General features: G+C 44.1%; 1 protein-coding gene across 7 annotated transcripts in view; it reads left to right on the top strand.

Annotated features, from left to right (window-relative positions):
* sdk (sidekick cell adhesion molecule) overlaps positions 1 to 14,806 on the top strand; it is a 102,845-nt gene that overhangs the window by 69,620 nt on the left and 18,419 nt on the right. For all 7 annotated transcript variants that reach the window (XM_066301014.1, XM_066301013.1, XM_066301012.1 and 4 more), the window contains exons 3-4: positions 11,696 to 11,872; positions 13,713 to 13,929. In XM_066301014.1, the coding sequence (XP_066157111.1) occupies positions 11,696 to 11,872; positions 13,713 to 13,929 (394 nt within the window). The remainder of the gene's footprint in view (positions 1 to 11,695; positions 11,873 to 13,712; positions 13,930 to 14,806) is intronic.

Genomic DNA, 14,806 nt, shown 5'->3' with positions numbered 1-14,806 from the left:
TTTCGGAAATTTCGAAAATTCGAGCGGCGGCGCCGTTGAAGGGATCTCTGGGAGCTGGGGCGGGGCCGTGCCGTTTTGTCTCAAACCGGCGACGTGGACGCCGGTCACGAACGCATGGAGGTTTTCGGAATGGATCTCGAAAATGGCTGGAGGTGTGCGCGGGGGGCTCGTCGTGGAAATTCCGCAAAATCGCAAAAGGTGAGGTGGCCTCCGAGCGACGGAAAGAAATTCTCAATTTTCGTCCGCCCGATCGTCGGGCGGATGATGACTCTTGGTGCTGCTTTGTGCCAAATTCGTTGAATTTCTGAGATATTAAGCAGCTTCCATCGGCACATTGGGGTAGCGAAAACTTTCAATCTCACGACAATTTTGTCGCCGTAACGCTTTTTCCAAAGGTGCGACATGAAAGTTTAAAAAGTGCTCCGAGTATTTTAAATTACATTGCGAAGTTTTTAATTTTAGGAGCGACACGAAAACTTTCTATTAAATATTTGCCCCTTACGCGATCTCCTCTGTTATGCTAAAATCATCGCGCCCCCACCCCCACCCCCTTAAGTTCCAATTCCGGATTTTGTTAAGGCGAATTAGTTTACGTCTAGGTATTTGCATTAATAGGAAAATACAATTATTTGGGGCCCGGCGAACTTTGAAATTGGCTCCTTGTTCTACGTACGTACTTGGAATATACAGTGTGAGTCGCAAAGTCCGCGCCATACGGGGAGCTCTTTTGCCCACCGATCTGGGTAAATTTTGGCCTCGGCTTCGGAAATGACGAGAGACGATATAGAAATCGGAAAGCGAGTGACTGTCCGCAACTGTCAAATTGCAATGTTCTTTGGAAAATACTTTTTCAAATTGTCGAAAAATCACGAAGGAAAAAGTCTCTCGTGCCAAGTTTCATCTTTCTCGGGCGACTTTAATTTGAATTTTTTTTTAATTTTTTTATTATTTTTATTTTTTATAATTTTTATTTTTTTTATTTTTTTATTTTTTTATTTTTTTATTTTTTTATTTTTTATTATTTTTATTTTTTTATTATTTTTTATTTTTTTGTGTTCCTGCACTTCGGAGGTGTTCAAATCGGCCAGCAACGATAATCTCACGCTGATTGTTTATATCTCATTCTGCGCCGATGAATTTAACAAAAGTGGGTTCACCTGGTTGGAAGAACTGACCTGAACATTTTCTTCGCGAACCAAATCAACTTCGCATCGGTCTTTAACCAATGAATGCTCATTCGATCACTTTGGGCACACTGAAAAATGATTCCTGCAGGGCTGCCGACCGATTTGAGAGCTTCGCAAGTGCAGGAATACAAAAGAGTTAAAAAAAAATAATGAAAGTTGCAAATCGCCATATGGGCAGAAAATGAGAAACTTCGTCATTTGCGATTTTTCAAAATTTTGAAAAATAATTTTCAAAAAAACAAGTGTAAATTGACAGTTATAGACAGTCTTTTGTTTTTCGATTTATGCGCCGTCTCTCATCGTCTCTGAGCCTGGGGGCAAAATTTGCCCAAATTCACAAGTAAAAGCGTTTCCCGTGTGATGCGGACTTCGTGGCCCACACAGTGCGACCTGTCCCTGACGAGGTATACAGGGTGGTCCGCTATTTGGTGGCAGGTCTTTGAGAGTCGATAGGCAAACTTTTTTTAACAAGAAAATTTTGGCCCGTGACGCTTCGTTTGAAAGATACTGGGCGTTGAGGGCTTAAAACATTTCCGATTGTTTCCTACGACACCCCGACCACTTGCAGATGTTTGAGCCAAATTTGGCGTGCAGCACCACGCGGTACGCGGCCGCATTCAGTCATACTACGACGGACCACCGGCGACCAGTGCCGGGGCTGTGGGTTTTTTTACTGCCATAAGATTCAATAAATTACTAATGCGGTCCTGTCCAAAGTCAAATTTCATTGTTTTTTCTCTAAAGGAGCAATTAATTCTCCACAAAAAGAAGTCTGACCTAAATTTGTATTTTTTTTTTTTTTTATTTATTAGAAAGAGCACAATTTTAATTATAAACATTGCTGATGTGAACGGTAAAGTGTGTTATTGTTAACGGTACGTATTGCTTAGTTAAGAGCGAAAAGCTGCTGCAGAAGTTCACTTAACTTGAAGCAGGTGTTCAAAGTATGAGCCATTTCGTTGAGCACCGGTTAAATTATGATTTTTCAGTGCAGCGCGCGCATCTCTTATGCGGGCAATAAGTCCTTCCATCGTTTCCACCGGGGTTGTCCTCCCGAAAATCCCGAAACAAAAAAAGTCCCACGGTGCCAGGTCGGGGGAGCGCGGAGGCCCCCTTCGTCGAGTCCATCTCCCTGGAAGGTTTCCCCGCATTTTCGCGAAATTCAGCCGGACAACCGCCGGGTTGGGTCTAACACGTTATCGTCGAATTCGGCGGTACCTCCCCCGAGTATGCATTTGTGCATTTAAGGACTGCAAGAAATTTAGGGAGACAACGAATGCAAATCCATCGGCCCGCGATATTGTAACGAGGCCATTTGGGACCTTTCGGCATAGTCCTTGGTCCATTGTTGGCTCAGGCGTTTTACCCAGAAAATTGCCCGTTTTATTTTAATATAAGAACAGTCCCTCATTAAAAAGGCAATTTTGCGCCCACCCTCAAGCACCAATCTATCCACAAAACCACCGACATTCTTTTGCGTTCATTATTAATCCGGCATTTAAACTTCCCCTTTCACCACGTCCACGTCTGGTTTATCGCCCTCAATCTTTCAAAAGCTCAGTTCTTGCACCTCGTGTGGCCGCCCGCACTCGAGTGGGGGCGCACACACACACACACACACACACACACACACACGATGTTATGGATAAATATGGAAAAAGTCTTATAATTTCTAACCGACTTTAGAAGCTTTTAACAATAATTGAAAATAAATTACGGTCAGCACGAATGACTTAAGGTCATTCGAAAAAAAAAAATGGTCAACATGAAACTTATTAATTAGGGTGACTCAGGGGAAGTATGGAAGTTGCGTTACCCCCGTTAAAAAGTTGTACAAGTCGATGTTTTATTATAATTAAAACTCCATTTGTCGACTTTTGCATTGGCCTTTAGTTCACGACGTGATCGATTCTTCTATATTTGGCGGACTCAGAATTAGAATCTGGGCCCCATCCCAGTTGGTCGGTTCAATTATTAATCGACGAAGTTCCCGACCGCTGATCAATCGGTCATTGAGACTGGATTCATTAAACCGCAATGGCAATGATTCATTACGACACTAGAGTGTAATGGAAGTCATAAAATTAACCTAGTTAAACAGACGCGTCACGAGGACAAAAATTATATGGAAAATTAACCCGTCCGGCCCGTAAATGACCGTTAATCAATACGAAACACATTTGTCACTGGTGTTTTAATACCTGGCTGACTGGTAAATTATACTTTTATTCGACAGAAAAATCAGAATGTGCGGTGCACTAAGTGGCATGGAAATACGAACGCCCGGTAAAAATGCCCCGATCTCGGCTTGGACAGATACCGGCAAGTACACAATTAGAGCTCCAAGCAAATTGGATAATTGCGATGGATTAATTGCCGGTCTGACAATTATTGGTGCGTTAATGCGCCGCGATGTCTTACTCATTCGTTAATGCGCGCGCGCGTACTCCCGATGAGGTGGGGGGCATCCTCCCGGGGTGTTTCGTTCCGGGCAACTTCCATCTCGCGCCGAAGGGCTGCGAGAGGTCGAAGAGGCGGCTGTGAAGTTCGCGATCTGCGACGCGCGTTCAATCGGAGGCAAATCTGGAGGGCTCGGAGGCCAGGGCAGCGGCTCCATCTGCGCACGTTGGAAATGCGTGCCGCGTGCGGACGAGCATCGCTCTGTTGAAACGTGTGGTTCGGGAGGGTTCTTAAGTGCGTTAGTTAGATTCCCCTGGTTCTGGGGCGCACCGCTGTGCCAATAAAGACTAGGGGTCACCTAGAGACGGGGGGGGCAGTGGCAACCTGCGCAACGCGTCGAACACGCCTCGCGACAAACGTTGGGGGGTTGCCCTCGGCCCCGGAAAACCCGGCTCGAAGGTGATCCCAGTCTTCCTTCCAGGCTCATCTTCCTCTATTCCGTCCGAGCCGATTCCGTTTGCGATTTTCGAAACTGGAGGCAAGACCAATTGCGGTCGGTACGAGAGTAGACCAAAGCTTTTCGTTCATTGGCGTACATTTCGCATTCCAATAATTCCCTTAAAAAATAATAACGAAAATTAAAGAAACAAAAGGAAATTAGGTCGACAGGACCGGAAATGCAGTCGTGCCTTTTTGTGGCATCATGAATATTTGCGCAAAATATCGCTGAAATCGGAAGATTTCGCCGGGTTTCTGTCGGACAAGCGAAGTTCACCGGACAGCGAGATCCTATCGACTGCGCCAACAGCGAAATTTAATAAACACCCGCCGCTTCTTCGTGTACTCGGAGTGTCGTAATTATTACGTTCTTTTCGTCTTTATCCGTGCATAATGAAAACTGACCTCATCGTGCCTCCGGATATTCGTGCTCGAATTTCTCGTTACTGAATGTAGGAGGGTTTCCCCCATTGTGCCTTGACCTGCTGTGAACCGTGGCGGTCGGATCGACCATTTTACGGCTTCCAAAGATTAAAAGTTCAATAACAAGAAGCAAAGATGCGTTTCGTTTCGAGTACTATACAGGGTGTGCGTGAATCGAATAAGTCTCGCGCCTTTGTCCCACCACACACCACAAATTTTTGGGGGGGGGGGGGGGGGGTACTTTAAAATCTCTGTTCCAAACTGCGAGAAAAAGTGCATCTAAACGATGGAGAAATTGCCGATCGCGAAGGGTCTCACAGAAAAGATTTGTAGGTAAACAGGTCCTGCCATTACAGTGGGCCAAAGCTGTCGCTGAATGGCAAAAACTTAAACAAAGTAAATTTCGATTTTTTTTTTGCGGATGGTTATGAGCATCAATGCTCAACCGTTCAAAAGTAAGAGCAGGTACCTTGCTCGCAAGTGCTACCTCCGGACAGTTATGCATTTTAATGGAAAACACATTCGTTAAGATGGAGGCACACACCTGGCTTCCAAAGTCTTGTGTCGCCTTGATTCTCGGACATTTTTATCATGTGACGCAATAAATGCATGAAATATGTATTCATTAATGAACTTTGTTTAATAATTGATCAGTTCGTGCCGTGGCTCCTTTATTATCGGATTTCAAACGACTAAATTACTTCTCACAGGCAGAAAAACAAAAAAAATTTCTGTAAAAAATTTATGAAGCAAATAAAAAATTAACGGAGCTTATTTCCTTCCCTGGTTGGACGACGCCACTGCGTGCTTTGAACTAGGTTAGCTGGTAGATCTTGAGGGATACGCTGTCGCCGTTCTGCAGAACCAATAACAAACCTCCGGGTGATTCTGGCAGAACTTCTTCGAGAGTTGACAGCTCCGGAGCGCATATCCCAAGCAGGTTCTATAGGGTTCATGTCTGGCGGTAAAGGAGGCCAAAGCGAACAACTCAGATTTTATTTATAATTCATCGTTTTCGAGATACGGACCGCACTCATGATTCTTTAAATGGGACGCACTGTATATTTCTAACTATTCTGATCATATTATTATTATTATTATTATTACATTATTCATCATGCAATTCACAAAAAAACCGGTAAATTTCTTTTTATTAGTAATATATTCGTGTTCTAAAAATAAAATATGTGTTGAGGTCTTGCATAATGTACACTGTTAGTTAGATTTTAACTGTTTATATGATTATTGACAATTATGATTGTCACTGATTATTTTATTTTAAATTGGCTGCCTCCGCTAACCATTGCAGTAGAAAGTGTCAGTTCGTGCCATTATTATTGCAAATAATCATATCGAATTTTGTATGTTTGGAATGGCGAAAATTAGAGGAATAAGAATAGGCACAAATATACCGGGAGTCCCACTCAAAAAACATAAATTCGGTCCGTGTCCCGGAAACTATGGATCTGAGTGCGCCACTGGACCCCGCGTAAAAATCTCCATCCCACATCGTTTTTACATTTCCAATAAATCGATGTATATCCGAACAATAGGGGGGCTCCCAAAATACGATATTTTCAAAAACGCCCTGTAGTGCGTGCACTAAAAAAGCTGGATCAACTCTGTCAACGTCGTCATTAGTTTCACTACAAAGTGACGCGCGAACCGCATCTCGTACGTCTTTGCTAACAACCGAGATATCCCACGAGCACAACGAAAACGGGACACCCTGTACATAGGACTCGGGAGGCATTCGTGTTTTTTTTTGTTTCTAAAAGAGTTTGTTTAACTTGACAGAGCTTTACAAACAACACATCAAAGACGCGGTCAGGGGAAAATACAGAGGTGTCAAATCGGGCCATAGCGGAGGCCAAGCAATTGGCGCTCTCTCGTCAGTCCCTTTGCTCGCGACCTATGTTGGCATTGAAAGAGTGAAAGAGCAGAAAGTTGGGCAGGGGCGCAGCCGAGGGGTTGAAAAAGAGTATTTGATTTTATTGCCAAAAATAAGTAGAATTCAAAGTCTAGTTTTGAGTTACTCGTCGAGAAGTTGTTGAGTTCATTCCGGGCTCTCGCCGAGCTGTTCGGAACTCGGCATTTTGGCGCTTTCGAAATAGCCGTAAAACCAAAAATAATTTAGTAGGCGCGCCTGCGCCGTGGAACTACTCCTTTGAGCTCCTTGTGCCAAGTGTGCATCCTCCACCGTTTCCCGGCCGGACGTGCCCGTCGCGAACACCCTGTGTTCGCGCCCTTTACGACCTCAGAACTAGATGAAGGCGGCGTCCGCACCATCGACAGAACACAAACAAATCTGTTTGGAAATGAACTCTTCGAAAACCTCACTTGACACCATTTATTCGCCACCCGCGGCCCCTGATTTCCGCATGTGTGTCGGTGCATCTCCACTTTCGAGGTAATTGGAAATATTGACAATTTTTTTGTATCGGTTTTTCCCAGCAGTGTCACTCGAGTCGTTCGTGAGCGTTTAAAGCGGCCAGAAAAGCCCCATTCTGATGGCAAAAATTTCAATACATGTGTCGAAAGAGAATCGCAGCTTAAATTGGTTATCACCCTCAATGAGAAATCCAGGTATTGTTCCCTCGGTGCAGGGAGATATTCCGGAAACGAGTTGGTTGTCGGTAAGGAGGAAAACATTTTTGAAAAAAAAGTTTTCAGCCGACAACGCGATTTTTTTGATCTCTGCGAGCTTTTCTCGACAGCAACACAAAACGTTCGCTCGCATAAACAGGGCAGGGCGAGGTCCTTTGCGTTGATTTATATCCGTTTCCAGTTCCACATCGGTTTATTTTACCATTGCACGGACCTGGAATCCTTCCAATATATGACGTGAAAAATGGCGATTGTCTTGGAAAGTGGGAATGGAACCCCCGTATCTAGTAGCGATAAAATTAAGTTCATACTCTAGTGGTTCTCAATGTTTATGCGCGTAATAAAACTCTTTGTCCGCGACTTCGAATGCCGCAATGATTCGTGCAATCGGTTCCTGCCCCGTTTCAACTGGCGTTCCATAAACCCCCCCCAAAAAAAAAATAAAAGCTGAAGGTGTTAAATCGGGCGACCGGGAGGGCCACGGAACTGGACCACCTCTGACGTTCGAAATACCGACGGGCTCGAACGGGGAACGGTGCGGCCGCGTTTGCTGTGGAACGTTTAATGGAAAGTTTTCGAGAAGTTCCGGCAGGAGCTTCGTCTGTAGAATAAGCTTGTAGATGCGTGAATTTTTCGTAGCGGGATGGGGCTGTCGGTAAAGCCGCGCAGCCGCTGTTGCGAAGCAACTTGCCGTCCCACGAGGCACGTCTGCCAGTCCTCCATTACCTGGCGAACTTTGTGAAATTTACAAAATTTACGAGTGACTGCGTCAAAGTAACCATCGAGGCTTTCTGCTATCAGCCCTGGCTAAGATAAACATTCAGCAAGAGCTGCTTAACAGGTGCATCATCGAGTTTTAGGGCGACATTTTCAACGATATTTGAAGTGTTTTTCGTACAAACAAACTAAAATGCAACGTACCAAAACTCGATAAAATGTATTTTTGCACATACACTCCCTGACGAAATCGTCAGGCCGCCCCAATTATCGAGGGCAATTCTAGCAGGAAAAACTTTTTAATTATTTTAGGCTTTACAACATCGCAAATAATAAACAAAAAGCAACTTTTCGATAACACCAGTTTGTTTCTGGATTAAATCGAAAATGACACGAAATTCACCTATGGAGTTTTCCTTGTGCTCGAACGGTCCGGGAAAGTTCTGCCCGAAAATTCTCGACAGGGGTCAGATCTGGTGATCGGGCTGGCCAGGGAAAACTGAAATACTTTTGCCCTCCAAGCTTTTTTTTACTATTCGCGCTGTGTGACAGATGAACCTCCCTCTTGTTAGCTCTTCTACTCTTTCGATGATCAGGTCTTGAATAATTTCTATATATTTTTTTTTTGCGTTCATTTTCGCACGCTCCGACGGCACTTTTCCTCTTGACATTGCTTAATTGAATTTGACGACGTTGAATAATAACAAATAAATAATTTTCAAAAGCGATTTGGTGTTTTAAAGTCAAATTATTATTGCGTTTTGAAGAACGTGAAGATTGAAAACCGAGCATGCGCCATGTCTTTGTCGCCTTGGAATTTTATTTCATTTTGGTATTTGAGCCAGAAATAAATGTATTTTACCAAAAAGTAATTTATTTATTATTTTTTGCAATGTCGTGAAACCTAAAATAACAATAAAAAATCTTGTCCATTAGAATTAACAATTATTGTCAAAAATCGGGCTGGCTATAATTTTGTCAGGGAGTGTATGTGCGAAAAGGTATTTTATCGAGTTTTAGTGCGTTTTCCCATCCCTAGAAGTTCGATCGCATAGTTCTCAAACACCCTGTATGTCCCAAAAATATTTAAGCGCCTGAGCCATGCACGGAAACCTAGTATTTTACCTACTTCTCGCCTTTCTGCAACCGGTTAAACAAGCCTCGCCCTACGGCCACTATCAGTTGTAAATTGCGATTTATCTAAACTGTCGAAATCAGAGAAGCACGAGTCAGAAAACGCCATTTTCGCCAATTTTCGGTGTTAGCATGAGTACGCGCCTTCGCCATTTTGCCAAGATTTTTTCCCCATTTACTGGAATCATCTAATGGGTCGCTTTGACGCAACGTGAACGGATTTGATTATCCGCCTTCGGCATCGGAGACTCGAATGGAGGGGCCACGAAAAATGCCCACCCCATGTCGCGAAGCCATCATCTAAGAGTCATAAAATCGATCTTTTAGCCGGACCTATTGTTGCGCCGCACGGTTCTTAGAAGTTTGACGTTACAGTTCTGAATAATAATATTAAATTTTGTTTCGAAATACTTTAATTTGAGACGAACGGTCTCTTCAAAATGGTAAATTTTTGCTTTTAAAAGCCGAGCAAAAACCCACTTTCGAATTGTTTAATTATTTCCATCGAGGCCAACGTGTTTTAGACTTTTTGCTCGTTTGGGAGGATTTAGTAGATACAGCGCCCGGCCGGATCCGGGATTTCATGTTTTTAGACATCGCACATGTCTCCGTCCATCATAGACGTGGCCGATTATGTATTCTTGACTTTTCAGTTATTTAACCGCGACATGCACCGAACCGGGTCCCTCTGCACCAAGAAAAGCGCAGCGAATGGTCCTGTCGAATTTTCGGGGATCGACAGTTTGCACGAGGGCGGGGCGGGCCAAACTGGCCGGCCCGTCTCGCCTCTGTCTCCATTTTTGGGACCTCCAAATTCGACGACGAATTCAAAACTTGTTCCGCAGCACTGACCACAACTTCTCATTTAATTCTCGCATTAGGCTTACGGCCTCCCTAAATTACTCCCGGCCTTTTTAAATCCGGCATAGAGGTGCCCGGGCATCAGGAGGAAACAAATTATAAAACCGAAATAAAGTAATACAATTTCAGGTGCCCGCGTACAAGCGAATGCACTTCCCCTTGAATATTTCGTTTACTGCCTCAATCCAACCATGTGACGAAACGTGGATTTTATTATTCCAAGCAACTTTGAATTTTTTACACTCCGTCTCGTAAATATGGGGTAATGGGTGTGTGGTTAAAGCATCTGTTAACTGTGTAATAACGCGACAACGTTGAATAATTAGACGCCCGTGAAGCAGTAAATCCCGCACCTAATCAGTATTAATATGCGTAAGTAAGGTGTGATATAGGGGCGTCTTATAATTCATAGCAAATTGTCATTAGACCCAGTTTACTCTGTGAGTCCCCCTAATTGACTGGAAGTAGATATTCCTGTTCGAAAAGGAATACGTCACGAATTATGAATCATCGTTATCCCTGCAATAAGTTGACAGTCTTTTTATCGTCATTTGTCTATACGTCCCAGTGATATATTACCCCGCTTTTAAAATGATGACATAAAACTAGTTATATGAGCGACGTCAGTTTCGTACCCCACATACACGGGGATGTTTATTGCCATCAGGCGTGCCTTTATACAGGATGGCCACTTTAGCGGTGGCTGCCACCAGGATGTGCGAAGGAGGTACCGGGTCAGTTGAATCCGGAAAAAGCTGCGCGTCGCGATGCTCGGTTGGATCCATCCGTCGTGGTTCCTGACACATCCCTTAAAAACTGACAGGGTGACGTTGACAGACAAGGATTACTGACGCTTCGCGTGACATTGACAGACAAGGATTACTGACGCTTCGCGTGACATTGACAGACAAGGATTACTGACGCTTCGCGTGACATTGACAGACAAAGGTTACTGACGCTTCGCGTGACATTGACAGGCTGGGGTAACTGACGTTTTGCACGCTGACAATCGAGCTTTCGCCCTCGCACGGGCGCCATGTTAGAATTTTGCGTCGCGCTGCGAAAGCGACGTTTTCCTCCGCGAGAGCGGCTCAGCACGCGAAACTCTCAACTGCTTTATCTAATTTACAAAGAAAACTTTTGGGCGTATTCAGTCAGTTAACGCTGAAAGTATTCGCAGTAGAGCGGAGCTTTGCAGCCAGAAGTGAATCGGGCGTTTTGTACATTTTTTTTTTGTAATTTTAAGCTTGTTTTGTGACAAGTTAACTAAAGCAGTTAAGATTTTGCGTGTCGGGTCGCTCTCGCAGAGAATAATGGATCTTTCGAGGCACGGTGTTAAGTTACAACGTGGCGTGCATAAGACGAAAGGTTAACTGTCAGCGTGTGAAATTTAGAGGCCACAGATGAAGTCTGGAGATGTCACGTCAAGCGTCGCGACAAGAGATATCAATTAACCGAGCTTGTCAATGTCACGTGAAGCGTCGTAACAAGAAATGTCAGTTACCCGAACCCGTCAATGTCATGCTCTTTCGGCTTTTTATGGATGCGTCCAGAACCACGACGGACAATCCAAAATCGAAGTGGTTTAGCAATGAGCATGAAAATGCGCAACTTTTTCCCAACTCAAATCTAGCTGGAACTCTTACCGCCTCGCACACCCCAACGGTGAGCATCGTGAGTGTGACCACCCTGTATCGCGTAAAAATTACGGGAATATATTACACTATAAAACAGGTTAACACTGCCTATCTATTATGGTTTATCTCCTCGCCAGCCCATTATCGTAATACTTCGTGATATTGATCACTGGGATTTTTCCACCTGCCTTTTGCTATCTATCCCCATTACATGAAGTGTTTCCGTTACAGGCAATCCAGCCCCCCAGTTCAAATGGCTGAAAGACGGAGCTGCCATCACGGAATTCTCCACCGATCCCTTCTACAAGATTATTTCTGCAAAACTGGAGGATGGGGGCAGCTACAGGTGCATAGCGTCGAACAAAATTGGCTCTATACTAAGCGAGGAAATCAAAATTGTCGTGGCCTGTAAGTGCTTGATAAACTGTGGACGAAATTAATGGAATCTCCACGTCTTTCTTCCAGGATTTTTTCATTTGTAGCGAGATTTCAACCGCGTATTTCACGCATAAGAACAATACTAGTTTGCTATATAAGCTACATTGGAAAAATGCTTTACTACAGAAATTTTATATTTTTTTCAATTTATCTTTGACAGTTCCCAAAGTTTTTGAGATGTTTTTCCCAAATTTTGAGCGTAAGTAGCATAATTATGTTCTTCACGTTCTTCTTTGATGGTGAAGAACTGGCTAAATGCGAAATATCCACAGAGACTGGTAAGAAGTGCAGGACCAATTGCTTGGCCCCCACGATCGCCCGATCTAACACCTCCAGATTTTTATGTTTGGACGTTTACGAGGGAAAATGTGCACTCTTCTCCTGTCTGCGCTCAAGAAGAACTGTTAAAGCGAATAGGAAGTTCTGCTCTCGGAATAACTGTTCAGAATCTGAGAGATGTTCTTCGGCCTTTGTGGCGACGTTCTAGTTTATGTTTAATGGCGATCATTTCGAACAATTTCCGTAATGATAATGATGACGAAAGTCAATTTGCGATATTCGGATCGGATGGCAGATACTACGTGGGGCGCCCAGCAGGTGAAAGATAGAACATCGAGTACCAAGTACCAGCGGTGGCAGGGTCGTGATCTGAGATCGCTTTAGTCGGTCAGGTACTGCATCTATTATGGAAGAACAAGGAAGAACGGACAAACTTCAATACCGGGATATATTAGAGGATAACATGTTGCCATGGGCGGAGCGTGAAGTGCCTCTTCGTTGGAGACTCGAACGAGATAACGACCCAAAACATACTTCCAAGTTGGGGGAAAAATTGGTTTTCTTAAGGGTGAATGTAATTGAATGGCCGTCGCGATTCCCCGATTTGAACCCAATTGAACAGTCTTGGATAGCCGAATCCGCCTGTGAAACATGCGTAGCACGACTGAAGTGTGTGTGAACTTTGCCCATTCAATGCCTGGAAGACGTCAGGCAGTGATTAACTTGCAATATTAACTCTTTTGTAAATGAAAATTTCTGGACTTTCGTCCGCCACTGCGGCCACGGTTATTTCTGAACCGTTTCAAAGCCGTAGAGGCAGATTCCGCTTTTTTGGGGGAATTTTCACGGACGCAGGGTCTCGTGACCACCACTCATTATTGTTTTCCGGAGGCCTCAAATCGAAAAACCCTTAAATACGTTTCGAGGAGCCCCTGAATTATGCCGCAATGAACGCCATATTTACAGGGTGTTCCGATGGCCGTCAATGTAAGTAAACCAACGGTTATGCAGCGAACGTCTGTTTTCCAACTTCGTACGACGTTCAAAAGATTTTCTTCACGCAAACCTGTCTACGCCACTGCTTCCGCAATTAATCGTCTTTCGGACGCAGTTTGTTTTGTTTAAATGGGGTGGGGCGGTCCTGGATACGTGGGGAAATTAACCAAAGAAGCTTCAACTTTTTGAGAGTGCCCCGTAAGTTCTGAAATTTGATAAAAAACCGAAATCCGCTAAACATGTGCCGAGATATCGACCGAAGGCGCTAAAGGACGTTGTAAGGGCAGTTCTGGAGTGACCGTAACATTCGGTTAAAGATTGTCGATTTGGGACAGCATTTCCCCTTACCCTGTACAGCAGCGAGGACGTTTTTCCGCAAAATGAATGGTCGTCAGTGTTTCTATGGGAAACGGACTGTCGAAATCTCTCCTGTTGCGATTTCTCGAATACGACTGAAAAATGTGCCGTTTCGGCGATTTTTGCGGGCAGTCCAGTTGACCTTCTGAATTGACGGATTCTCCCGTTGACTTTGCAGACATGGACGTGTTCAAAGATCAAAAAGAAAGGACGTTGTCAGTACTGGAAGGCGGCGCGGCCATTTTGGACCTACCGGAAATCGACTCGGTTCCCTTGCCGGATGTCACGTGGCAGACCGACGAGGGGGTACTGCCGTACGCCCAAAAGTACGCAAAGTCGAAAACGAACCAGCTCATAATTTTAGCTGCTGACAAAGCGGATCAGAAGCCTTACAGGTAAGCGAAATGGGTCTTTAACGGCAGGCTCTAAGTTGCCCCCCTCCCCCCTTGTTGGCGCTTTTTACAAATTATTTTTTGAAAGCGGCATTAAACGGGACGAAAATCACCATCTTTGGACGTTAGCTTATTTTTTTTTAAATGTTGCTTACGTCACCGGTAGCGCGAAACGTTTTTTTTTTTTTTATGAAACATGGGTCATGTGACACCTTAAATTAGAGGTCTTCTAAAAGTACATTTAACGGCGCGTTGCGATTACAAATCAATCGATTGGTTTTTGAGGATTTGGTGAAAAACGCAATATGCGCCCAGTTAAATAGAACGTGAAAAATGGAAAAAAGTTTTCCATATGGAATTGGTTCGTTTTGCATTTTGCGCTCACAAGTACTTTTTGATTTAAAAAAAAGGATAAAAATGACGAATACAAATAACCAAAATTGAAAACAAACCAAATTCCTATCAACAAACAAACGGCTCCGTTGCTTACCTGCTATTTAACAATTTTTGATAAATTTACACCGGTTTTCCTCAGAAACTAATCGATAAATTTCGATTCGCAACGCGCCGTTGAATGCGGCTTTGAAGGGGGCCTTAAATGCGAGGTGTCACATGCCCCGCGTTTCGACAAAAAAAAAGAAATCGGCCACTTTGGGCTGCCGGCGACGTAGGCGACTTTAAAAAAAAACGAAAAAACGTTAGAAGAGAGCACTTTTTTCCCTCTCTAATGAATTAAAAAATAATAATAATTTGTTACAATGAAGTTACACGAGGGGGCAATTTAGGGCCGCACGGCAGGGCCCGGCCCTGCCAATCCAAAGCAATTCCGCTTTTTCCCGATTTCTGCATTGTGCCGCGAAACGCTTCGCATCGGCCCGCT

Source organism: Euwallacea fornicatus, chromosome 38, assembly GCF_040115645.1.
Source record: "Euwallacea fornicatus isolate EFF26 chromosome 38, ASM4011564v1, whole genome shotgun sequence".
In the NCBI taxonomy this organism is placed as follows: domain Eukaryota; kingdom Metazoa; phylum Arthropoda; class Insecta; order Coleoptera; family Curculionidae; genus Euwallacea; species Euwallacea fornicatus.
Note: the sequence above shows the minus strand (reverse complement) of the source record. Positions and strands in the feature narration are given on the sequence as shown.